Source organism: Tachypleus tridentatus, chromosome 3 (genome assembly GCF_004210375.1).
Source record: "Tachypleus tridentatus isolate NWPU-2018 chromosome 3, ASM421037v1, whole genome shotgun sequence".
Taxonomy (NCBI): Eukaryota; Metazoa; Arthropoda; class Merostomata; order Xiphosura; family Limulidae; genus Tachypleus; species Tachypleus tridentatus.
This window is the reverse complement of record NC_134827.1, coordinates 37,639,988-37,665,498: the sequence shown is the minus strand read 5'-3', so window position 1 is coordinate 37,665,498 and position 25,511 is coordinate 37,639,988. Positions and strand designations below refer to the sequence as shown.

Sequence of the window (25,511 nt, the reverse complement as noted above, 5' to 3'; positions counted from 1 at the left end):
TATGGCGTTGTAATTGGTAGAGTGGTGGAGTCGTGGTTTGTGTGAGGGTGTTTGAAGTCAATTTTATTAGGGTGATTGTTTATTAGGCTTTTAATTATTCAGAAAGTTTTTGTTTATAATTATGTGCCACCCAGTTTTGTTTTTATCTTTCTCAGATTTAGGAGAATTAAAATTATGATTGAATACTGAATGTAACGTTGATAGCGAAACAAGCAAATCACGTACAAAGACCTTTTCTTGAAAAGTGAAGTTGAATTTCAACTGTTGAAGTTCTGAATGTTTGAAGCCTAAAGCTTGAAGGTTTGTTAATGATATTATTTAATTGTGTGGTTTATATAATTCTTTGATTCACTCTAATTTATGTGTAATTAAATAAGTCGGCTAGTACCTAGCACTGTATGCTAATACTAGTAATAGAAGTACGGTTTACATGGCTTTACTTTTAACTTTTGGAGTTTGTCGTTGTATTATTATTTAATGATAATTTCTATGGTATAACAGATTGTGAACCTAAGTGCTACTAGTGCTAAACAATTCACTGACTTTGTGATACAATGTATAACTTCAGGTATCACTATAGGATCAGATGTTTCAACGGACTGTGAAACCAAAAGAAATGTTACGTGAAAGCTGATTCAAGATTGAGGGTGACATTCGAGGTTAGTAAACAATGGATGAAGAATTATTTATTATGTTCCTAGATAATGCTTCAAAATTTCAGGTGAATGTATCTTAATTATCAGATGTGGAGATTACAGAATTATCACTCTGAGTAAAGTTGTTTAGTAAACGACAATGTAAATACGTATATTACAATAAGAAGTAAGAGATGGTCGTTAGAACATGCAAACACCACAATATGTAATGGATATTGATTCAAGGAAAACTGGATTTGAATTTTGTCATAACCAAGGCTAAACTCTTTACAAATTAGAACTGTGTCAGAGATGCTTAATTATTCTATTAACTCTTGTCTTTATTAAATAAAATGTATTGAGTCTTGAGTGTCATTTCTGTAGTATATTTTCATATAGATATAACTGAGTGTATAACAATTAATACTAGATCAGCTGACAACAGGGCTATTTAGTCTGCTAGGTCATGTATTAACTGCCACAATATGCATGTCTCTATACCCATCAAAAGTGTAAAGTTAAACTAATAGCATTCACAATATCAGATACAATTTTTTTGAGGCATACAGCTTTCTTTCTGTAGTAGTCACGTAGTACAGTAACTCCCAATGAAGACTAACCAGTCTTGTACAAGGTTGTATTAACCAGCATGCTGTTGAACTCAAAGTTCTGATGTACGTAAACCAGAATTGTGTACTGACCACTTAACTGGAGACTGTAGGAATTCATCAGCAGTGCCTTCTAAGTCATTATTTTTATTTCTGTATCAGAATACCAAATGTCATTTTTATACAGGAAGTACTTTTGAGCTCTTTTATAATATTATTATATTTTGTCTTGGTTACTAAAGTTGCCAAGGTGTCTCTGTTTTTTTTTGATAAGAGAAATGTACAAGCATTTTGAAAGTTCCTGTAGTGGGGTTCAAAGTAGTATTAGATTATTACTGAGTTTCAGTTAAGTAATGATGAGTTATTCTTTTGTTTTTAACAAAAATATTACTTAAAAAACTAGATTTTTTTTGTAAAAGTCAAGTTTCATTGATGGTGCCAGTAAAATGTGACCTGTGGTTTACATACACTTAACTAAACTCAGTGATAGAGTTTAGATACTTTATGTACTACATCTGGTTTTTTGTTTTCTTGTTAGTACATTTAGTGTTATAGTGTGATGGTTATGTCAAGTATTATTTTTTTATATTATTTTGTATCTATTTTGGTTTCTTAAAGTAAAACATGGCTTGAATATTTGTAGAGGAATAAGTTTATGACACTGTAGCAGTGGTTATCGAAGCTTGGTCCGAACTGCAAGTCACATCAAAAGCAGCACCATTTCCTCATTTATTTTGAATAGTTTTTTTTGTCATGCAAGTGAAAATGGATGGGAATACGACTGGTAGGTGGTCCATCAGGTCTTTGCTCCTCCAAAGTGGTCCACAGATAAAATAACAAAATTGAGAACCATTGTTGTGTGGTAAGGAAGGTGTACAAGAAGTTCTATTTAAATTGAGAACCATTGTTGTGTGGTAAGGAAGGTGTACAAGAAGTTCTATTTAAATTGAGAACCATTGTTGTGTGGTAAGGAAGGTGTACAAGAAGTTCTATTTAAATTGAGAACCATTGTTGTGTAGTAAGGAAGGTGTACAGGAAGTTCTATTTAAATTGAGAACCATTGTTGTGTAGTAAGGAAGGTGTACAGGAAGTTCTATTTAAATTGAGAACCATTGTTGTGTAGTAAGGAAGGTGTACAGGAAGTTCTATTTAAATTGAGAACCATTGTTGTGTAGTAAGGAAGGTGTACAGGAAGTTCTATTTAAATTGAGAACCATTGTTGTGTAGTAAGGAAGGTGTACAGGAAGTTCTATTTAAATTATGAACCATTGTTGTGTAGTAAGGAAGGTGTACAGGAAGTTCTATTTAAATTGAGAACCATTGTTGTGTAGTAAGGAAGGTGTACAGGAAGTTCTATTTAAATTGAGAACCATTGTTGTGTAGTAAGGAAGGTGTACAGGAAGTTCTATTTAAATTGAGAACCATTGTTGTGTAGTAAGGAAGGTGTACAGGAAGTTCTATTTAAATTGAGAACCATTGTTGTGTAGTAAGGAAGGTGTACAGGAAGTTCTATTTAAATTGAGAACCATTGTTGTGTAGTAAGGAAGGTGTACAGGAAGTTCTATTTAAATTGAGAACCATTGTTGTGTAGTAAGGAAGGTGTACAGGAAGTTCTATTTAAATTGAGAACCATTGTTGTGTAGTAAGGAAGGTGTACAGGAAGTTCTATTTAAATTGAGAACCATTGTTGTGTAGTAAGGAAGGTGTACAGGAAGTTCTATTTAAATTGAGAACCATTGTTGTGTAGTAAGGAAGGTGTACAGGAAGTTCTATTTAAATTGAGAACCATTGTTGTGTAGTAAGGAAGGTGTACAGGAAGTTCTATTTAAATTGAGAACCATTGTTGTGTAGTAAGGAAGGTGTACAGGAAGTTCTATTTAAATTGAGAACCATTGTTGTGTAGTAAGGAAGGTGTACAGGAAGTTCTATTTAAATTGAGAACCATTGTTGTGTAGTAAGGAAGGTGTACAGGAAGTTCTATTTAAATTGAGAACCATTGTTGTGTAGTAAGGAAGGTGTACAGGAAGTTCTATTTAAATTGAGAACCATTGTTGTGTAGTAAGGAAGGTGTACAGGAAGTTCTATTTAAATTGAGAACCATTGTTGTGTAGTAAGGAAGGTGTACAGGAAGTTCTATTTAAATTGAGAACCATTGTTGTGTAGTAAGGAAGGTGTACAGGAAGTTCTATTTGAGTTGAGAACCATTGTTGTGTAGTAAGGAAGGTGTACAGGAAGTTCTATTTGAGTTGAGAACCATTGTTGTGTAGTAAGGAAGGTGTACAGGAAGTTCTATTTGAGTTGAGAACCATTGTTGTGTAGTAAGGAAGGTGTACAGGAAGTTCTATTTGAGTTGAGAACCATTGTTGTGTAGTAAGGAAGGTGTACAGGAAGTTCTATTTAAATTGAGAACCATTGTTGTGTAGTAAGGAAGGTGTACAGGAAGTTCTATTTGAGTGCTCTGTTTGTCATCAACTTTCTTTTCCTTTCCTACAAAACAATTTTAGGGACTTTATTTTTTTCAACTATGAATCTGAAAATAAACTTGAATGCATGTGAATATAACTGTGTAGATAACATGCCAACAGTTAGTTAAATACAAGTGAAACTAAATCCTCAGTGTCAATAAAACCATTTTGAGAGCTGCTCTGTGAAGTTTATCTCAGTAAGTCCTCAAAGGAAATTCATATTTCATAAATTTTTAAAATATTTGAAATCCAAGTAAATTTAGATTTCTATCACCTAATCAAAGAAGAGAACATAAATGTAGATAAAGAACAAGCTTGTTTCCCTTTTCTTGTGGAAAGTGACTGTTATATTATCACTCCCACTACAATCTTACTTTGTTGTAATACTTTGTTAGTAACATTATGGTAATGGGTTACTTAATGCACTACTACTGGCTTTGGATGTAATCCTTGTAGAAGTTGAAGCTACATGTATATAAATCAATGGATTTAACCGATTCACAACTTGGTATGGAAGAAACTTGTGGATGAGAAGGAATGGTTATGCATACGTTATGATTTTAGACAGTTTTAAGTCTCTGTTGTACCAAACATGCTTGTCCTTTTAGCTGTGGGGCATTATAATGTAACGGTCAATCTCACTGTTCATTGGTAAAAGAGTAGCCCAAGAGTTGGCGGAGGGTGATGATGACTAGCTGCCTTCCCTCTAGTCATACACTGCTAAATTAAGGACGGTTAGCACAGATAGCCCTCATGTAGCTTTACGTGAAATTCAAAACAAACCAAACAGTTCTAAGTATATTAACTACACATGTATTGATATAAAATTTAAATAATAAAGCATTTTTTATATTTCTAGATGGAACGAAACAGATTGTGTTCAGTGTGTTTGGAGAAGGGAATTCAGAGTAGTCTACGGCTGTTTCAGATAAATTTTGATGAAGCCGTCTTCCTCTGTGAAAACAAGAATGTAAGTAAAAGTTCAACGCATACATTTTTTATGTAAAAGTGAGTTATTTTTTAATACTTGAGAAATTGAGAGGCAAATAACATGTTACAGTGATCAATCCTTTTTTTTTTACATTAAGTTTAGATAATTATTCATTTGGTGACATGTTAGAATGAATAATTCTCTGTTTATTTCTTTATTACATCAGCATTATGTGATTATAGTGTCAAGTATTTTGTAGGTTTAAAAAGATTTTACTTTGATTTCTTTTTGTACACAATCTGTATTCATTATATTTCCAGTGAAACTGAATTGTTAATTATAAATAATAAAATTATTTTTATGTTTCTAGTGTCATGACTTGTTTCCATCAGACCTGACTACTGCTTTCGTTCGTCGACACGTGTCCGAAATCACAGTTATGGATAGTCAGAAAAAGAAAAAATCTTCAAAGTCCAAATTTAGGCAGGAATTTGTTGTTACTAGTGCACCTCTACCTGAACTGAGTACAGACTCCACTCCATATAGTAGCAGTAAGGATATACTCCAGGATTTCTTGGAGAGCTTGGAGAATTACAACTTCAACATGAAAAACCAAACAGAAGACACCAGTACAATGGCCAGAAATGACAGTTTGGGGTGTTGTTTGTTAGATAGTTTGGAGGAATGCTCCAGTGTAGGTCTTTCCGTAGTTCCTGGTTGTAGTGAAACCATGGAACCAAGTCTGATTTGTTCTCGGTTAACTCTTGAGAAAGACTGGGAGAAGAAGGAAGAAAAAGGTGAAGTTTTATATTCTGCCACTGACGGTATAAATACTCATCTGGTCACGAGCCAAGAGACTTGTGAACATTATGGAAAGTCAGTGATGCCAAATGGAGATCAAGTTGGAGATTCAACCAGTATATCTTGGACTTCCAAAGATGCAAACAAAATGGGTTTACAACTCATGAGTTCTGTGCCTAATGAAGAGGTAAGTGTCACATCTTTTACTTCTGCAGAGTTGAGTAAACAAAACAGGACTTCATGGACTGGGTCGTGTGACTCTGACCTGAGATCAAACGATGGACATGATGAAACTACTGCACTGGTTAAGTTAGAAATTGATGATAAAAATTTGGATGAGAAAGATATTTTTATGGGACAAGATAATACAAGTTCTGGTAATTTTACCATGCAGGAAGATTCACAACCTGGAAAGGATTTATTAGAAGAGTGTAAGGAAATTCAAGAAGTAGAACTTAAACAGAGCACTGATGCAGGAGTTTTAACACAGCAAGAAATATCTAAGTCGAAGAGATTTTATCCCTTGTGGATGAATGCTGATAATTTATGTTGGTTGGATGCTGCATTGTCTCTAATAGTGCATAACACAAAATTACCCTATTATTTTTCAAGAAGTTCAAGTTCTCAGAGATCGGTTGTGGAGACTGTTTATCAGTCTTATCAGTCTGCTGTAGATTTGTTGAACAGCGAATGTGGTCCAGATGTCAGGTGGAACATGGGGAAAGAGAAGTTTGTCTCGGAGAGTATGGTCAGCTTACAGGAAGAAGCTTTCAGGTGCCTGAAGAACAAGTTTCGTGTGACCTGGGTCAGGAAGATAGCCCTGTCTTAGCCTTAATGTTGTTGTTGAATGAAGAAGAATTTCTCAGAGAAGCTTTTTTAACAAATTACTTTTGGGAATTCAAGTGTGAGAGATGCGGTCACCATAAAGTTGACAGGTAAAGTACACGTATTGTATATATATTTTTTTCAGATTACAATTATGTTTGAATTTATTTGATTTATTTTTATTTTGTGTGCATTCAAAATTTATGTAGTTTATTGTTCATAAAGTGATTTTCTTTCATATTTTACACATTTGTTTAGAAAATCTAGTATACAATAATATTTTTTTATGTGATGGTATTTGAAAATACAAGCTTGCAAGGGTAAATGGCATTATGTATGTAAAAATGACTGGTATGGCTTGAGAAAATTCTATGTAGAGGAGCGAACAACGTCTTGACCTTCTTGGGTCATCGTCAGGTTCACAAAGAAAGAAAAAGGTAACTGACTGATAGCTGACCACACGTATGAAGAGGGTTGTGTAAGTGAGTGTAGATGGCGTGCTTAGATGTTTGATTATATTTATTAATATAGTATATGTTTCTTTCTTCATTTAGTATTTGAGTGTTTTCTGTGGTTATGTTGTGTTTATTATGCTTTTCAAATATGTCCAGGTGACCTTCTCCCAGATGACTGCCACCTCAGGGTGTTAAATCTTTTCACTTCTTTCTTTTTTACATGAGAATACTTTCAGTTCTCCATCAGTATCATCATAAGACAGCTTGTAGGACTAAATTTCATTACTTGGTACTAATAAGACATTGTCATATAGTCATCTCTAGTAAGTTTATAGTAGACATTGTCATGTAGTCATCCCTTATAAGTTTATAGTAGGCACTGTCATGTAGTCATCCCTTATAAGTTTATAGTAGGCACTGTCATGTAGTCATCCCTTATAAGTTTATAGTAGACATTGTCATATAGTCATCGCTTATAAGTTTATACTAGACATTGTCATATAGTCATCTCTAGTAAGTTTACAGTAGATATTGTCATATAGTCATCACTAGTAAGTTTATAGTAGACATTGTCATATAGTCATCTCTAGTAAGTTTATTGTAGACATTGCCATATAGTCATCACTAGTAAGTTTATTGTAGACATTGTCATATAGTCATCCCCAGTTAGTTTATAGTAGACATTGTCATGTAGTCATTTCTAGTAAGTTTACAGTAGATATTGTCATATAGTCATCACTAGTAAGTTTATAGTAGACATTGCCATGTAGTGATCCCTCGTAAGTTTATAGTAGACATTGTCATGTAGTCATCTCTAGTAAGTTTACAGTAGATATTGTCATATAGTAATCCCTAGTAAGTTTACATTAGATATTGTCATATAGTCATCCCTAGTAGGTTTATAGTAGACATTGCCATGTAGTGATCCCTCGTAAGTTTATAGTAGACATTGTCATGTAGTCATCACTAGTAAGTATATAGTAGACATTGTCATATAGTCATCTCTAGTAAGTTTATAGTAGACATTGCTATGTTGTCATCACTAGTAAGTTTACAGTAGACATTGTCATATAGTCATCTCTAGTAAGTTTACAGTAGACATTGTCATATAGTCATCTCTAGTAAGTTTATGGTAGACATTGCCATATAGTCATCACTTGTACGTTTATTGTAGACATTGTTATATAGTTGTCCCTAGTTAGTTTATAGTAGACATTGTCATATAGTCATCACTAGTACGTTTATGGTAGACATTGCCATATAGTCATCTGTAGTTAGTTTATAGTAGACATATTCATATAGTCATCACTAGTAAGTTTATAGTATACATTGTCATATAGTCATCACTAGTAAGTTTATAGTAGACATTGTCATATAGTCATCTCTAGTAAGTTTATGGTAGACATTGCCATATAGTCATCACTTGTACGTTTATTGTAGACATTGTCATATAGTCATCACTAGTAAGTTTATAGTAGACATTGTCATATAGTCATCTCTAGTACGTTTACAGTAGACATTGTCATGTAGTCATCTCTAGTAAGTTTATAGTGACATTGTCATGTAGTCATCCCTAGTAAGTTTATAGTAGACATTGTCATGTAGTCATCCCTCGTAAGTTTATAGTAGACATTGTCATGTATTCATCACTAGTAAGTTTATAGTAGACATTGTCATGTAGTCATCCCTAGTAAGTTTATAGTAGACATTGTCATGTAGTCATCACTAGTAAGTTTATAGTAGACATTGTCATATAGTAATTCCTAGTAAGTTTATAGTAGACATTGTCAAATAGTCATCTCTAGTAAGTTTACAGTAGACATTGTCATATAGTCATCTCTAGTAAGTTTACAGTAGATATTGTCATATAGTCATCACTAGTAAGTTTATTGTAGACATTGTCATATAGTCATCTCTAGTAAGTTTATTGTAGACATTATCATATAGTCATCACTAGTAAGTTTATAGTAGACATTGCCATATAGTCATCTCTAGTAAGTTTACAGTAGATATTGTCATATAGTCATCCCTAGTTAGTTTATAGTAGACATTGTCATATAGTCATCTCTAGTAAGTTTATTGTAGACATTATCATATAGTCATCCCCAGTTAGTTTATAGTAGACATTGTCATGTAGTCATTTCTAGTAAGTTTACATTAGATATTGTCATATATTCATCCCTAGTAGGTTTATAGTAGACATTGTCATATAGTCATTTCTGGTTGGTTTACAGTAGATATTGTCATATAGTCATCCCTAGTAAGTTTATAGTAGACATTGTCATATAGTCATCTCTAGTAAGTTTACAGTAGACATTGTCATATAGTCATCTCTAGTAAGTTTACAGTAGACATTTTCATGTCATTTCTAGTATGTTTACAGTAGACATTGTCATATAGTCATCTCTCGTAAGTTTATAGTAGACATTGTCATGTAGTCATCACCAGTAAGTTTACAGTATACATTGTCATATAGTCATCTCTAGTAAGTTTACAGTAGACATTGTCATATAGTCATCTCTAGTATGTTTACAGTAGACATTGTCATATAGTAATCACTAGTAAGTTTATAGTAGACATTGTCATGTAGTCATCCCTCATAAGTTTATTGTCATGTAGTCATCACTAGTAAGTTTATAGTAGACATTGTCATGTAGTCATCACTAGTAAGTTTATAGTAGACATTGTCATGTAGTCATCCCTAGTAAGTTTATAGTACACATTATCATATAGTCATCACTAGTAACTTTGTAGTAGACATTGTCATAGTGTCATCTCTAGTAAGTTTACAGTAGATATTGTCATATAGTAATCCCTAGTAAGTTTATAGTAGACATTTTCAAACAGTCATCTCTAGTAAGTTTACAGTAGACATTGTCATATAGTCATCTCCAGTAAGTTTACAGTAGATATTGTCATATAGTCATCACTAGTAAGTTTATTGTAGACATTGTCATATAGTCATCTCTAGTATGTTTATTGTAGACATTGTCATATAGTCATCACTAGTAAGTTTATAGTAGACATTGCCATATAGTCATCACTAGTAAGTTTATAGTAGACATTGCCATATAGTCATCACTAGTAAGTTTATTGTAGACATTGTCATATAGTCATCACCAGTAAGTTTATAGTAGACATTGTCATATAGTCATCTCTAGAAAGTTTACAGTAGATATTTTCACCTAGTCATCTCTAGTAAGTTTACAGTAGATATTGTCAGATAGTCATCACTTGTAAGTTTATAGTAGACATTGTCATGTAGTCATGCGTAGTAAGTTTATAGTAGACATTGTCATGTAGTCATACGTAGTAAGTTTATAGTAGACATTGTCATGTAGTCATACCTAGTAAGTTTATAGTAGACATTGTCATGTAGTCATACCTAGTAAGTTTATAGTAGACATTGTCATGTAGTCATACCTAGTAAGTTTATTGTAGACATTGTCATAACGTCATCTCTAGTAAGTTTACAGTAGACATTGTCATATAGTCATCTCTAGTAAGTTTACAGTAGACATTGTCATATAGTCATCACTTGTAAGTTTACAGTAGACATTGTCATATAGTGATCACTAGTAAGTTTACAGTAGACATTGTCATATAGTCGTGGTGAGGGGACCTCCCAGGGAAGGTTCTGTTCTATCTGGTTACCTTCTCTGGGATCTACACATCCACCCACGTGTTTGCCGTGCGTGGTGACCCGTGAAGGGGAGGAGAGGATCCTGGTGGTTGAGGGGTCCAACCCTAACACACCACTTTGGCCTCGAATTCCTGTAGACGGGCAGTCTTTGGGTGGCCCCCCTTGGGTTAATCGGCTGGTCCACTTGGGCTAGAGTGAACGAAGTACCAGTGTTGGATGTTCTCAACTGGTGTTGTGGACATAGTGCCTGATGCTGCTGTTTGGGTATAATGCTCACGAAACCCTGGCGTTGCTGCATTGACCTTGCGTGACTTTGTAGTGCGACCCCTTGTAGGGTTCCATGGTGGGTGGTGTCAGTGGGTACCGAAATTTTTTCTTTTTTTTATGGATCCTCTAAAAAATTTAAATAAAATTGTAAAAACACAGTCAATGGGTAAGCGATCACGTCTTGAATACTCAGAACAGCAATCTTCAACATCAGTAACACACGCATTACCTCATTTTCTTATATTACATTCTCTTCGAAAAACCTTTAGGGCAAATGTCCCCTTTTTTTATTCAAAAGGGACTAGAGGGACTTGCTGGTTCTCCAGCAAGTCAGTAAAGAAACTTCGGTCTGGTGACATATTGGTTGAAACATCCACATTCCAACACAGTGAACTCTTCTTGAATTCAAAGGCAATTGGGGATATACCTATTGAGGTTACACCCCATGCTACCTTGAATTCTTCACGAGGAGTTATTGTTGAAAGGGATTTGAAGAACGCTCCCAGTGGGAGATTCTCGCTGGTCTCTCCACTCAAGGAGTTTCTGCAGTGAGGCATCTCCACTGCAAAGATGGAGGTACACTGCCAACAAAGACCCTCGTTTTAGCATTTACTTCACCATGTGCACCTGCCACCATCAAGGCAGGTTATCTCATTTGCAGGGTTCGCCATACATACCAAACCCTCTTCGATGTTTCCAATGTCAGAGATTTGGCCACTCAAAAACATCTTGTCGTGGTTCCCTGACATGTGCTCGTTGTGGAAGCAAGGACCACAATGCCTATGACTGTGACATGAACCCACATTGCGTAAACTGCAATGGTTCTCACCCCTCTTACTTTCATTCTTGCCCAAAATGGTTGGAGGAAAAAGAGGTGCAGCATTTGAAAACGACACATAACATTAGTTATCCTGAGGCTCGGAAATTGCTGTCCACAACTCCATCTTGGACATATGTTGGTGCACTTCATTCCACAACTACAGTGGGAGTGCAGACAGATCTCTGTGCCTCCAAGAGAATCGTTCTCAAAACAAATGAAAAGCCTTTTGACCTCTGTGGTTAAAAAGGTTGATGAATCGACTTCCACACCCATCTCTGTTCCTCCCATACCTTCCAACAAACCTCAAGATCCACGTCCTTCAGTTTCAAATACAGGCATTTCTTCTGATGCATCTTTTTCTCCCACCACAAGAGACAAAACAATTATTTGTTCAAGGCCCTCAGTCACTGGATTTCCCTTCCAATAACAAAAACCTGCCCACCCGACCCAGAGCAGGATCCATGGAGGTTGATAGACCTCCTCTGACTAAAGACAGTAAAGAAAAAAGACGTGGTCGTAAACCGAAGGGTTCTCCAGCCACTTCACCTACCCGTTCTTAAAAATGGCCACCTTGATACAATGTAACTGTCGAGGTTTACGTTCTAATCTGGATGATATCAAAACGCTGATTGCTTCCTACCATCCTGTTTGTCTTTCTTTACAAGAAACATTTCTCAAAACTACTGATACTGTCTCCATTCAGCAGTTTTCTCTGTACAGAAATGACAGGTTGTGTGATGGTCGAGTATATGGAGAGATGGCGCTGTTGGTTGATCAACACGTGCCCATCCTATCTTTGTCACTCAACACACCCTTGGAGGCTGTAGCCATCCGTGTTTCCTTGGGTCATACCATCACTGTTTGTTCTCTGTACCTGTCGCCTGGAGAGACATTTGATCAATCAGATCTTGATGCTCTCGTTGAACAATTGCCATCTCCATTTCTAATCCTAGGGGATTTTAATGGACATCATCCCCTCTGGGGAAGTGCTATTATTGATGGGAGGGCTGATCTGTAGGCGGATGCTCTCTGATCACAATCTTTCTCTTTTCAATACTGGTTCTTCCACTTACTTTCATGCACCTAGTCAGTCCTTTACCGCTATTGATCTCTCAGTTTGCTCCCCTTCATTATTCTCCCATTTTTCATGGAGGGTTGACAGTAATCCACTAGGCAGTGATCATTTTCCGATCCTTTTGAGAGAGACTGGTCGTGGTCAATGCCACCCTACCCGCGTGCCCCGGTGGAAGCTGGATCAGGCAGACTGGTCCACTTTCACTGCTCTCACAGAACTTGATCCTGCCATCATAAATCAGCCATCAATAGACGACTGTGTAGCAGCGGTATCTGACTGTATTACTCATGCAGCTGCTCAGTGTATTCCTAAAACCTCGACACGTTTTCCACGATATCCTCGTCCGTGGTGGAATCCTGCTTGCCACTTAGCACGGAAGGCCCAAAAGTGGGCCTGGGATACTTTTCGTAGATATCCCACACTTTCAAACCGGGTTGCTTTCCAACGGGCCCGTGCACATGCCAGGTGGGTAAGAGGTCAAAGCCAGAAGGAATCTTGGATTAAGTTCAGAACCAGCATATCTTCTACCACCAGTTCCAAGATCATATGGGACAGGATTCCAAAGGTTAATGGGCACTACAATTCTGTCCCCCTCTCGATCTTACTCTCTGATGGTCAGGAGGTGACTGATGTTCGGAACATCGCTGACACTCTAGGTGAAAGCTTTTGCCAGGTATCTAGCACTTCTGCTTGCTCCTCCACCTTCCTGGCCATCAAGACTCGGGCAGAGTTATCACCTCTTTCCTTTCGAACTGACTGTTTCTTTGACTATAATTGTCCCTTTACCCAGGTGGAACTAAAAATGGCCCTTCATCGGTCTGCCAGTACGTCTGTTGGACCTGATGATATTCATTATGACATGCTGCACCATCTATCTCCTGCTTCTCTTGATGTCCTTCTGATTGTTTTCAACCGGATCTGGCAGGAGAATGTTTTTCCTGATGCCTGGCGCCAGGCTATTATTTTACCTTTCTCTAAGCCAGGGAAAGATCCCAAGATTCCTTCAAACTACCGTCCAATTGCTTTGACGAGCTGTCTCTGTAAGACATTAGAAAGGATGGTTAATGCTCGTCTTGTTTGGTTCCTTGAATCAAACAACCTCCTCTCGCCCATCCAATGTGGGTTCTGTCGACAGCACTCCACCACAGACCACCTAATTCGTCTTGAAACATCTATCAGAGAAGCCTTTCTCAACCGCCAACATCTTGTATCAATATTCTTTGACATAGAGAAGGCTTACGACACAACATGGAGGTATGGCGCTTTCTGAGACCTCCATACATATGGGTTACATGGCCATCTACCCATGTTTATTAAAAATTTTTTAATGGACAGGAGATTCCAAGTTCGTGTGGGTTCGACACTTTCCCGTTCTTTTGTACAGGAACTTGGAGTCCCTCAAGGCTGTGTATTGAGTGTTACACTCTTCAGTATAAAGATAAATGCCATCACTGAACAACTCCCTCTCACTGTTGCGAATGGGCTGTATGTCGATGACTTTCACATCTCATGTCAGTCGTCAAACATGAGATATATTGAGCAGCAACTACAAACTGCCCTCAATTGTGTACAGAAGTGGACTTTGGCGAACGGCTTTAATTTCTCTCTCTCCAAAACTGTATGCATGCACTTTTGCCGTCGACGGGGTATTCACCCTGATCCTGAATTTCATATCGGTGAAGTTTTGCTGCCAGTGGTCCCGGAGACCAAGTTCTTGGGGCTTATCTTTGATTGTAAACTGACCTTTATACCACACTTAAAGCAGCTTCGGGTCAAATGCACAAGAGCACTGAACATCCTCCGTGTTCTCTCTTCTACCAGTTGGGGGCAGATCGCTGTTCAATGTTAGAGGTATATCGTGCTCTTATTAGATCGAAACTTCGATTATGGATCAATGGTCTATGGCTCTGCCAGATCCTCGCCTTAAAGATGCTGGACCCCATTCATCACCAAGGACTTGACTCTGCACTGGGGCTTTCCATTACCTCTCCAGTTCAAAGTATATACGTTGAATCTCATGAACCTTCTCTACACCTTTGCCGTTTGCAACTATCTTTACAATATACTTCAAAACTTCATTCCTTACCAAAGCATCCCACCTGTAAATGTGTTTTCCTTCCTCGGTGTGCAGTACTTTTTCAGAACAGACGATCTGTCATTGCTCCGTTTGGCCTTCGCATCCGGGCGCAATTGGATGAATTGGGTCTGTCCTTGGATAACATTGCAGATTCCACAGGTTGGCCCATCCCACCATGGCTTATTACAGCCCCCAAATGTGACCTTTCTTTCAGTCACCTAAAAAAGGCAGATACTCCAGATTGGAAGTTTCGTATTTTATTCAATGAATATCTTTCAAACAATCATTCAGTTCCCATTTATACAGATGGTTCCAAATCAGGTAATTCAGTGGGCTCTGCTATGGTTTGCTATGGGTCAGTAGTTGCGTGCAGAATCCCTTCTACAGCTTCTGTGTTCACTGCTGAACTGTATGCCATATCTCTTGCCCTGGATCATATTGCAGCTGAGCAGTACTCCAACTGCACTATTTATACTGATTTGCTGAGTTCTATACTTGCCTTGGAATCGCTACACGTTAGCTCACATCCTATTCTCACTGATATTCGAAACCGACTGGCCCATTTCTCATTAGCAGCTACTTCAATCCAGTTTTTCGGGATACCAATCTATGTTGGTATTCGTGGGAACGAGCTTGCAGACATGGCAGCTAAATATGTCTGCTTCAGCACCATCACTCCTATGCCTATTCTGTACATGGACTATGGTGTTGTCTTCAAGGCTCGGCTCCGTGCCAGCTGGCAGTCCACTTGGAGTGAGCAACGTGACAACAAACTTTTTCAAATCAAACCCAAAATTGGACTCTGGCCATCTAGCTTCCGTAAAGTTTGGAAGTAGGAAGTTGTTCTCACTAGGCTACGCATTGGTTACAGTTTTTTAACTCATCATTTTCTTTTATCTGGAACTGATGCACCAATGTGTAGTTTGTGTAACACTCAAATCACTATCAGCCACGCTTTACTTTCTTGCCATCGTTACAATTCTCAACGACAGCAATATTTTAAAAATATTTTTTCCCAGGGTCAGTCTGTAACATTGGACAGAGTTATTGGTGATGGTGACTGTCCACCTTGATGATGTTTTTAATGGCCATTAATCTTTTTAATCTCATTTAAGTGTTGCATATTTATTCATTACACCTTTTTAATTGTGGTTCCTTTTTTACAGTTTTAATCTCTCTCCTTCAATTTGACATTGGACAATGGCCAGAACATTAAATAACTCGACACCAGGACTGGAAAGGCCAACTTCAGGTGACTCACGCTACTGTTTGAACTATCCGTTTGAACTACTCATTAGTCGTCCTGGCGAGTTGTTATTATACTTTTGCTGCATATCATTTCACACTTTTACTACTTAACTTTTTAGTACTGGCAATATTGACTTATAACCCGGAACCAGGACTGGAAAGACCAACTTCAGGTGACTGACGGTGGTTCTTGAACTTACCTGTTAGTCTTCCTGGCGGGTTATGATCATTACATTTTGCTATAGTCAATACCTTACAACTTCTTATACTTTGCCTTTTATCTTAACATTGTAGACTAGGTGTCAACATTGGTTTTATACTTTTTTGTTTTACCTTCATTTCCATTTATGTCTTTTACTACATTTTTTAAAATTTTTTTAAATTTTTACCGAATGTCTGGCGCAGATAGCCTCGCTGCTTTGTGCCATAAAACACTAAATCAATCAATCAGTCATATAGTCATCACTAGTAAGTTTACAGTAGATATTGTCATATAGTCATCACTAGTAAGTTTACAGTAGATATTGTCATATGGTCATCACTAGTAAGTTTACAGTAGACATTATCATATAGTCATCACTAGTAAGTTTACAGTAGACATTGTCATATAGTCATCACTAGTTAGTTTACAGTAGATATTGTCATATAGTCATCACTAGTTAGTTTACAGTAGATATTGTCATATCGTCATCACTAGTAAGTTTACAGTAGACATTGTCATATAGTCATCACTAGTAAGTATACAGTAGACATTGTCATATAGTCATCACTAGTAAGTATACAGTAGATATTGTCATATAGTCATCACTAGTTAGTTTACAGTAGATATTGTCATATCGTCATCACTAGTAAGTTTATAGTAGACATTGTCATGTAGTCATCTCTAGTAAGTTTATAGTAGACATTGTCATGTAGTCATCCCTATTAAGTTTATCTTAGGCATTGTCATGTAGTCATCCCTCGTAAGTTTATTGTCATGTAGTCATCACTAGTAAGTTTATTGTAGACATTGTCATGTAGTCATCCCTATTAAGTTTATTGTAGACATTGTCATGTAGTCATCTCTAGTAAGTTTATAGTAGACATTGTCATATAGTCATCTCTGGTAAGTTTATTGTAGACATTGCTATATAGTCATCACTAGTAAGTTTATAGTAGACATTGTCATATAGTCCTCACAAGTAAGTTTATGGTAGACATTGTCATATAGTCATTTCTAGTAAGTTTACAGTAGATGTTGTCATATAGTCATTTCTAGTAAGTTTACAGTAGATGTTGTCATATTGTCATCTCTAGTAGGTTTATAGTAGACATTGTCATGTAGTGATCCCTTATATGTTTATAGTAGACATTGTCACTATAGTATGACAGTAGATATTGTCATATAGTCATCATTAGTAAGTTTATAATATACATTGTCATATAGTCATCTCTAGCACGCTTTACAATAGATATTGTCATATAGTCATCACTAAGTTTACAGTAGATATTGTCATATAGTCATCAGTAGTAAGTTTATAGTAGACATTGTCATATAGTCATCTCTAGTAACTTTATTGTAGACATTGTCATATAGTTATCACTAGTAAGTTTATAGTAGACATTGCCATATAGTTATCACTAGTAAGTTTATTGTAGACATTGTCATATAGTCATCCCTAGTTAGTTTATAGTAGACATTGTCATTTAGTCATCACCAGTAAGTTTATAGTAGATATTGTCATATAGTCATCACTAGTAAGTTTACAGTAGACATTGTCATATAGTCATCACCAGTATGTTTATAGTAGACATTGTCATGTAGTCATACCTCATAAGTTTATAGTAGACATTGTCATGTAGTCATACCTCGTAAGTTTATAGTAGACATTGTCATGCAGTCATCCCTAGTAAGTTTAAAGGAGACATTGTCATGTAGTCATCTCTAGTAAGTTTATTGTAGACATTGTCATTTAGTCATCCCTAGGAAGTTTATTGTAGACATTGTCATGTAGTCATCCCTATTAAGTTTATTTTAGACATTGTCATGTAGTCATCCCTAGTAAGTTTACAGTAGACATTGTCATGTAGTCATCTCTAGTAAGTTTATAGTAGACATTGTCATATAGTCGTGGTAGAGGGACCTCCCAGGGAAGGTTCTGTTCTATCTGGTTACCTTCTCTGGGATCTACACATCCACCCAGTAGACGTGTTTGTCGTGCGTGGTAGACATTGTCATAGTCGACCCGTGAAGGGGAGGAGAGGATCCTGGTGGTTGAGGGGTCCAACCCTAACACACCACTTTGGCCTCGAATTCCTGTAGACGGGCAGTCTTTGGGTGGCCCCTTGGTTAATCGGCTGGTCCACTTGGGCTAGAGTGAGCAAGTACCAGTGTTGGATGTTCTCAACTGGTGTTGTGGACATAGTGCCTGATGCTGCTGTTTGGGTATAATGCTCACGAAACCCTGGCGTTGCTGCATTGACCTTGCGTGACTTTGTAGTGCGACCCCTTGTAGGGTTCCATGGTGGGTGGTGTCAGTGGGTACCGAAATTTTTTTCTTTTTTTTATGGATCCTCTAAAAAATTTAAATAAAATTGTAAAAACACAGTCAATGGGTAAGCGATCACGTCTTGAATACTCAGAACAGCAATCTTCAACATCAGTAACACACGTACCTCATTTTCTTATATTACATTCTCTTTCGGAAAAACCTTTAGGGCAAATGTCCCCTTTTTTTATTCAAAAGGGACTAGAGGGACTTGCTGGTTCTCCAGCAAGTCAGTAAAGAAACTTCGGTCTGGTGACATATTGGTTGAAACATCCACATTCCAACACAGTGAACTCTTCTTGAATTCAAAGGCAATTGGGGATATACCTATTGAGGTTACACCCCATGCTACCTTGAATTCTTCACGAGGAGTTATTGTTGAAAGGGATTTGAAGAACGTTCCCGAGTGGGAGATTCTCGCTGGTCTCTCCACTCAAGGAGTTTCTGCAGTGAGGCGCATCTCCACTCGCAAAGATGGAGGTACACTGCCAACAAAGACCCTCGTTTTAGCATTTACTTCACCATGTGCACCTGCCACCATCAAGGCAGGTTATCTCATTTGCAGGGTTCGGCCATACATACCAAACCCTCTTCGATGTTTCCAATGTCAGAGATTTGGCCACTCAAAAACATCTTGTCGTGGTTCCCTGACATGTGCTCGTTGTGGAAGCAAGGACCACAATGCCTATGACTGTGACATGAACCCACATTGCGTAAACTGCAATGGTTCTCACCCCTCTTACTTTCATTCTTGCCCAAAATGGTTGGAGGAAAAAGAGGTGCAGCATTTGAAAACGACACATAACATTAGTTATCCTGAGGCTCGGAAATTGCTGTCCACAACTCCATCTTGGACATATGTTGGTGCACTTCATTCCACAACTACAGTGGGAGTGCAGACAGATCTCTCTGTGCCTCCAAGAGAATCGTTCTCAAAACAAATGAAAAGCCTTTTGACCTCTGTGGTTAAAAAGGTTGATGAATCGACTTCCACACCCATCTCTGTTCCTCCCATACCTTCCAACAAACCTCAAGATCCACGTCCTTCAGTTTCAAATACAGGCATTTCTTCTGATGCATCTTTTTCTCCCACCACAAGAGACAAAACAATTATTTGTTCGCGTCCTCAGTCACTGGATTTCCCTTCCAATAACAAAAACCTGCCCACCCGACCCAGAGCAGGATCCATGGAGGTTGATAGACCTCCTCTGACTAAAGACAGTAAAGAAAAAAAGACGTGGTCGTAAACCAAGGGTTCTCCAGCCACTTCACCTACCCGCTCTTAAAAAATGGCCACCTTGATACAATGTAACTGTCGAGGTTTACGTTCTAATCTGGATGATATCAAAACGCTGATTGCTTCCTACCATCCTGTTTGTCTTTCTTTACAAGAAACATTTCTCAAAACTACTGATACTGTCTCCATTCAGCAGTTTTCTCTGTACAGAAATGACAGGTTGTGTGATGGTCGAGTATATGGAGAGATGGCGCTGTTGGTTGATCAACACGTGCCCATCCTATCTTTGTCACTCAACACACCCTTGGAGGCTGTAGCCATCCGTGTTTCCTTGGGTCATACCATCACTGTTTGTTCTCTGTACCTGTCGCCTGGAGAGACATTTGATCAATCAGATCTTGATGCTCTCGTTGAACAATTGCCATCTCCATTTCTAACCTAGGGATTTTAATGGACATCATCCCCTCTGGGAAGTGCTATTATTGATGGGAGGGGCTGATCTGTAGAGCGGATGCTCTCTGATCACAATCTTTCTCTTTTCAATACTGGTTCTTCCACTTACTTTCATGCACCTAGTCAGTCCTTTACCGCTATTGATCTCTCAGTTTGCTCCCCTTCATTATTCTCCCATTTTTCATGGAGGGTTGACAGTAATCCACTAGGCAGTGATCATTTTCCCATCCTTTTGAGAGAGACTGGTCGTGGTCAATGCCACCCTACCCGCGTGCCCGGTGGAAGCTGGATCAGGCAGACTGGTCCACTTTCACTGCTCTCACAGAACTTGATCCTGCCATCATAAATCAGCCATCAATAGACGACTGTGTAGCAGCGGTATCTGACTGTATTACTCATGCAGCTGCTCAGTGTATTCCTAAAACCTCGACACGTTTTCCACGATATCCTCGTCCGTGGTGGAATCCTGCTTGCCACTTAGCACGGAAGGCCCAAAAGTGGGCCTGGGATACTTTTCGTAGATATCCCACACTTTCAAACCGGGTTGCTTTCCAACGGGCCCGTGCACATGCCAGGTGGGTAAGAGGTCAAAGCCAGAAGGAATCTTGGATTAAGTTCAGAACCAGCATATCTTCTACCACCAGTTCCAAGATCATATGGGACAGGATTCCAAAGGTTAATGGGCACTACAATTCTGTCCCCCTCTCGATCTTACTCTCTGATGGTCAGGAGGTGACTGATGTTCGGAACATCGCTGACACTCTAGGTGAAAGCTTTTGCCAGGTATCTAGCACTTCTGCTTGCTCCTCCACCTTCCTGGCCATCAAGACTCGGGCAGAGTTATCACCTCTTTCCTTTCGAACTGACTGTTTCTTTGACTATAATTGTCCCTTTACCCAGGTGGAACTAAAAATGGCCCTTCATCGGTCTGCCAGTACGTCTGTTGGACCTGATGATATTCATTATGACATGCTGCACCATCTATCTCCTGCTTCTCTTGATGTCCTTCTGATTGTTTTCAACCGGATCTGGCAGGAGAATGTTTTCCTGATGCCTGGCCAGGCTATTATTTTACCTTTCTCTAAGCCAGGGAAAGATCCCAAGATTCCTTCAAACTACCGTCCAATTGCTTTGACGAGCTGTCTCTGTAAGACATTAGAAAGGATGGTTAATGCTCGTCTTGTTTGGTTCCTTGAATCAAACAACCTCCTCTCGCCATCCAATGTGGGTTCTGTCGACAGCACTCCACCACAGACCACCTAATTAGCCTTGAAACATCTATCAGAGAAGCCTTTCTCAACCGCCAACATCTTGTATCAATATTCTTTGACATAGAGAAGGCTTACGACACAACATGGAGGTATGGCGTTTTCTTGAGACCTCCATACATATGGGTTACATGGCCATCTACCCATGTTTATTAAAAATTTTTAATGGACAGGAGATTCCAAGTTCGTGTGGGTTCGACACTTTCCGTTCTTTTGTACAGGAACTTGGAGTCCCTCAAGGCTGTGTATTGAGTGTTACACTCTTCAGTATAAAGATAAATGCCATCACTGAACAACTCCCTCTCACTGTTGCGAATGGGCTGTATGTCGATGACTTTCACATCTCATGTCAGTCGTCAAACATGAGATATATTGAGCAGCAACTACAAACTGCCCTCAATTGTGTACAGAAGTGGACTTTGGCGAACGGCTTTAATTTCTCTCTCTCAAAACTGTATGCATGCACTTTTGCCGTCGACGGGTATTCACCCTGATCCTGAATTTCATATCGGTGAAGTTTTGCTGCCAGTGGTCCCGGAGACCAAGTTCTTGGGGCTTATCTTTGATTGTAAACTGACCTTTATACCACACTTAAAGCAGCTTCGGGTCAAATGCACAAGAGCACTGAACATCCTCCGTGTTCTCTCTTCTACCAGTTGGGGGGCAGATCGCTGTTCAATGTTAGAGGTATATCGTGCTCTTATTAGATCGAAACTCGATTATGGATCAATGGTCTATGGCTCTGCCAGATCCTCGGCCTTAAAGATGCTGGACCCCATTCATCACCAAGGACTTCGACTCTGCACTGGGGCTTTCCGTACCTCTCCAGTTCAAAGTATATACGTTGAATCTCATGAACCTTCTCTACACCTTTGCCGTTTGCAACTATCTTTACAATATACTTCAAAACTTCATTCCTTACCAAAGCATCCCACCTGTAAATGTGTTTTCCTTCCTCGGTGTGCAGTACTTTTTCAGAACAGACGATCTGTCATTGCTCCGTTTGGCCTTCGCATCCGGCGCAATTGGATGAATTGGGTCTGTCCTTGATAACATTGCAGATTCCACAGGTTGGCCCATCCCACCATGGCTTATTACAGCCCCCAAATGTGACCTTTCTTTCAGTCACCTAAAAAAGGCAGATACTCCAGATTGGAAGTTTCGTATTTTATTCAATGAATATCTTTCAAACAATCATTCAGTTCCCATTTATACAGATGGTTCCAAATCAGGTAATTCAGTGGGCTCTGCTATGGTTTGCTATGGGTCAGTAGTTGCGTGCAGAATCCCTTCTACAGCTTCTGTGTTCACTGCTGAACTGTATGCCATATCTCTTGCCCTGGATCATATTGCAGCTGAGCAGTACTCCAACTGCACTATTTATACTGATTTGCTGAGTTCTATACTTGCCTTGGAATCGCTACACGTTAGCTCACATCCTATTCTCACTGATATTCGAAACCGACTGGCCCATTTCTCATTAGCAGCTACTTCAATCCAGTTTTTCGGGATACCAATCTATGTTGGTATTCGTGGGAACGAGCTTGCAGACATGGCAGCTAAATATGTCTGCTTCAGCACCATCACTCCTATGCCTATTCTGTACATGGACTATGGTGTTGTCTTCAAGGCTCGGCTCCGTGCCAGCTGGCAGTCCACTTGGAGTGAGCAACGTGACAACAAACTTTTTTCAAATCAAACCCAAAATTGGACTCTGGCCATCTAGCTTCCGTAAAGTTTGGAAGTAGGAAGTTGTTCTCACTAGGCTACGCATTGGTTACAGTTTTTTAACTCATCATTTTCTTTTATCTGGAACTGATGCACCAATGTGTAGTTTGTGTAACACTCAAATCACTATCAGCCACGTTTTACTTTCTTGCCATCGTTACAATTCTCAACGACAGCAATATTTTAAAAATATTTTTTCCCAGGGTCAGTCTGTAACATTGGACAGAGTTATTGGTGATGGTGACTGTCCACCTTGATGATGTTTTTAATGGCCATTAATCTTTTTAATCTCATTTAAGTGTTGCATATTTATTCATTACACCTTTTTAATTGTGGTTCCTTTTTTACAGTTTTAATCTCTCTCCTTCAATTTGACATTGGACAATGGCCAGAACATTAAATAACTCGACACCAGGACTGGAAAGGCCAACTTCAGGTGACTCACGCTACTGTTTGAACTATCCGTTTGAACTACTCATTAGTCGTCCTGGCGAGTTGTTATTATACTTTTGCTGCATATCATTTCACACTTTTACTACTTAACTTTTTAGTACTGGCAATATTGACTTATAACCCGGAACCAGGACTGGAAAGACCAACTTCAGGTGACTGACGGTGGTTCTTGAACTTACCTGTTAGTCTTCCTGGCGGGTTATGATCATTACATTTTTTGCTATAGTCAATACCTTACAACTTCTTATACTTTGCCTTTTATCTTAACATTGTAGACTAGGTGTCAACATTGGTTTTATACTTTTTTGTTTTACCTTCATTTCCATTTATGTCTTTTACTACATTTTTTAAAATTTTTTTAAATTTTACCGAATGTCTGGCGCAGATAGCCTCGCTGCTTTGTGCCATAAAACACTAAATCAATCAATCAGTCATATAGTCATCACTAGTAAGTTTACAGTAGATATTGTCATATAGTCATCACTAGTAAGTTTACAGTAGATATTGTCATATGGTCATCACTAGTAAGTTTACAGTAGACATTATCATATAGTCATCACTAGTAAGTTTACAGTAGACATTGTCATATAGTCATCACTAGTTAGTTTACAGTAGATATTGTCATATAGTCATCACTAGTTAGTTTACAGTAGATATTGTCATATCGTCATCACTAGTAAGTTTACAGTAGACATTGTCATATAGTCATCACTAGTAAGTATACAGTAGACATTGTCATATAGTCATCACTAGTAAGTATACAGTAGATATTGTCATATAGTCATCACTAGTTAGTTTACAGTAGATATTGTCATATCGTCATCACTAGTAAGTTTATAGTAGACATTGTCATGTAGTCATCTCTAGTAAGTTTATAGTAGACATTGTCATGTAGTCATCCCTATTAAGTTTATCTTAGGCATTGTCATGTAGTCATCCCTCGTAAGTTTATTGTCATGTAGTCATCACTAGTAAGTTTATTGTAGACATTGTCATGTAGTCATCCCTATTAAGTTTATTGTAGACATTGTCATGTAGTCATCTCTAGTAAGTTTATAGTAGACATTGTCATATAGTCATCTCTGGTAAGTTTATTGTAGACATTGCTATATAGTCATCACTAGTAAGTTTATAGTAGACATTGTCATATAGTCCTCACAAGTAAGTTTATGGTAGACATTGTCATATAGTCATTTCTAGTAAGTTTACAGTAGATGTTGTCATATAGTCATTTCTAGTAAGTTTACAGTAGATGTTGTCATATTGTCATCTCTAGTAGGTTTATAGTAGACATTGTCATGTAGTGATCCCTTATATGTTTATAGTAGACATTGTCTACTATAGTATGACAGTAGATATTGTCATATAGTCATCATTAGTAAGTTTATAATATACATTGTCATATAGTCATCTCTAGTACGTTTACAATAGATATTGTCATATAGTCATCACTAAGTTTACAGTAGATATTGTCATATAGTCATCAGTAGTAAGTTTATAGTAGACATTGTCATATAGTCATCTCTAGTAACTTTATTGTAGACATTGTCATATAGTTATCACTAGTAAGTTTATAGTAGACATTGCCATATAGTTATCACTAGTAAGTTTATTGTAGACATTGTCATATAGTCATCCCTAGTTAGTTTATAGTAGACATTGTCATTTCGTCATCACCAGTAAGTTTATAGTAGATATTGTCATATAGTCATCACTAGTAAGTTTACAGTAGACATTGTCATATAGTCATCACCAGTATGTTTATAGTAGACATTGTCATGTAGTCATACCTCATAAGTTTATAGTAGACATTGTCATGTAGTCATACCTCGTAAGTTTATAGTAGACATTGTCATGCAGTCATCCCTCGTAAGTTTAAAGGAGACATTGTCATGTAGTCATCTCTAGTAAGTTTATTGTAGACATTGTCATTTAGTCATCCCTAGGAAGTTTATTGTAGACATTGTCATGTAGTCATCCCTATTAAGTTTATT

General features: G+C 37.9%; 1 protein-coding gene across 2 annotated transcripts in view; it reads left to right on the top strand.

Moving 5' to 3' along the window:
* The first annotated feature begins 5,500 nt into the window (after positions 1-5,500).
* Positions 5,501-25,511, top strand: part of LOC143246712 (uncharacterized) — a 36,881-nt gene continuing 16,870 nt past the window's right edge. The window contains exon 1 of one of the 2 annotated variants that reach the window (XM_076493803.1): positions 5,501-5,627. In XM_076493803.1, the coding sequence (XP_076349918.1) occupies positions 5,620-5,627 (8 nt within the window). In that variant the 5' untranslated portion in view covers positions 5,501-5,619. Of the gene's footprint in view, positions 5,628-5,985; positions 6,376-25,511 lie in introns of those variants that run through there. The other variant, XM_076493802.1, reaches the window with a different exon arrangement.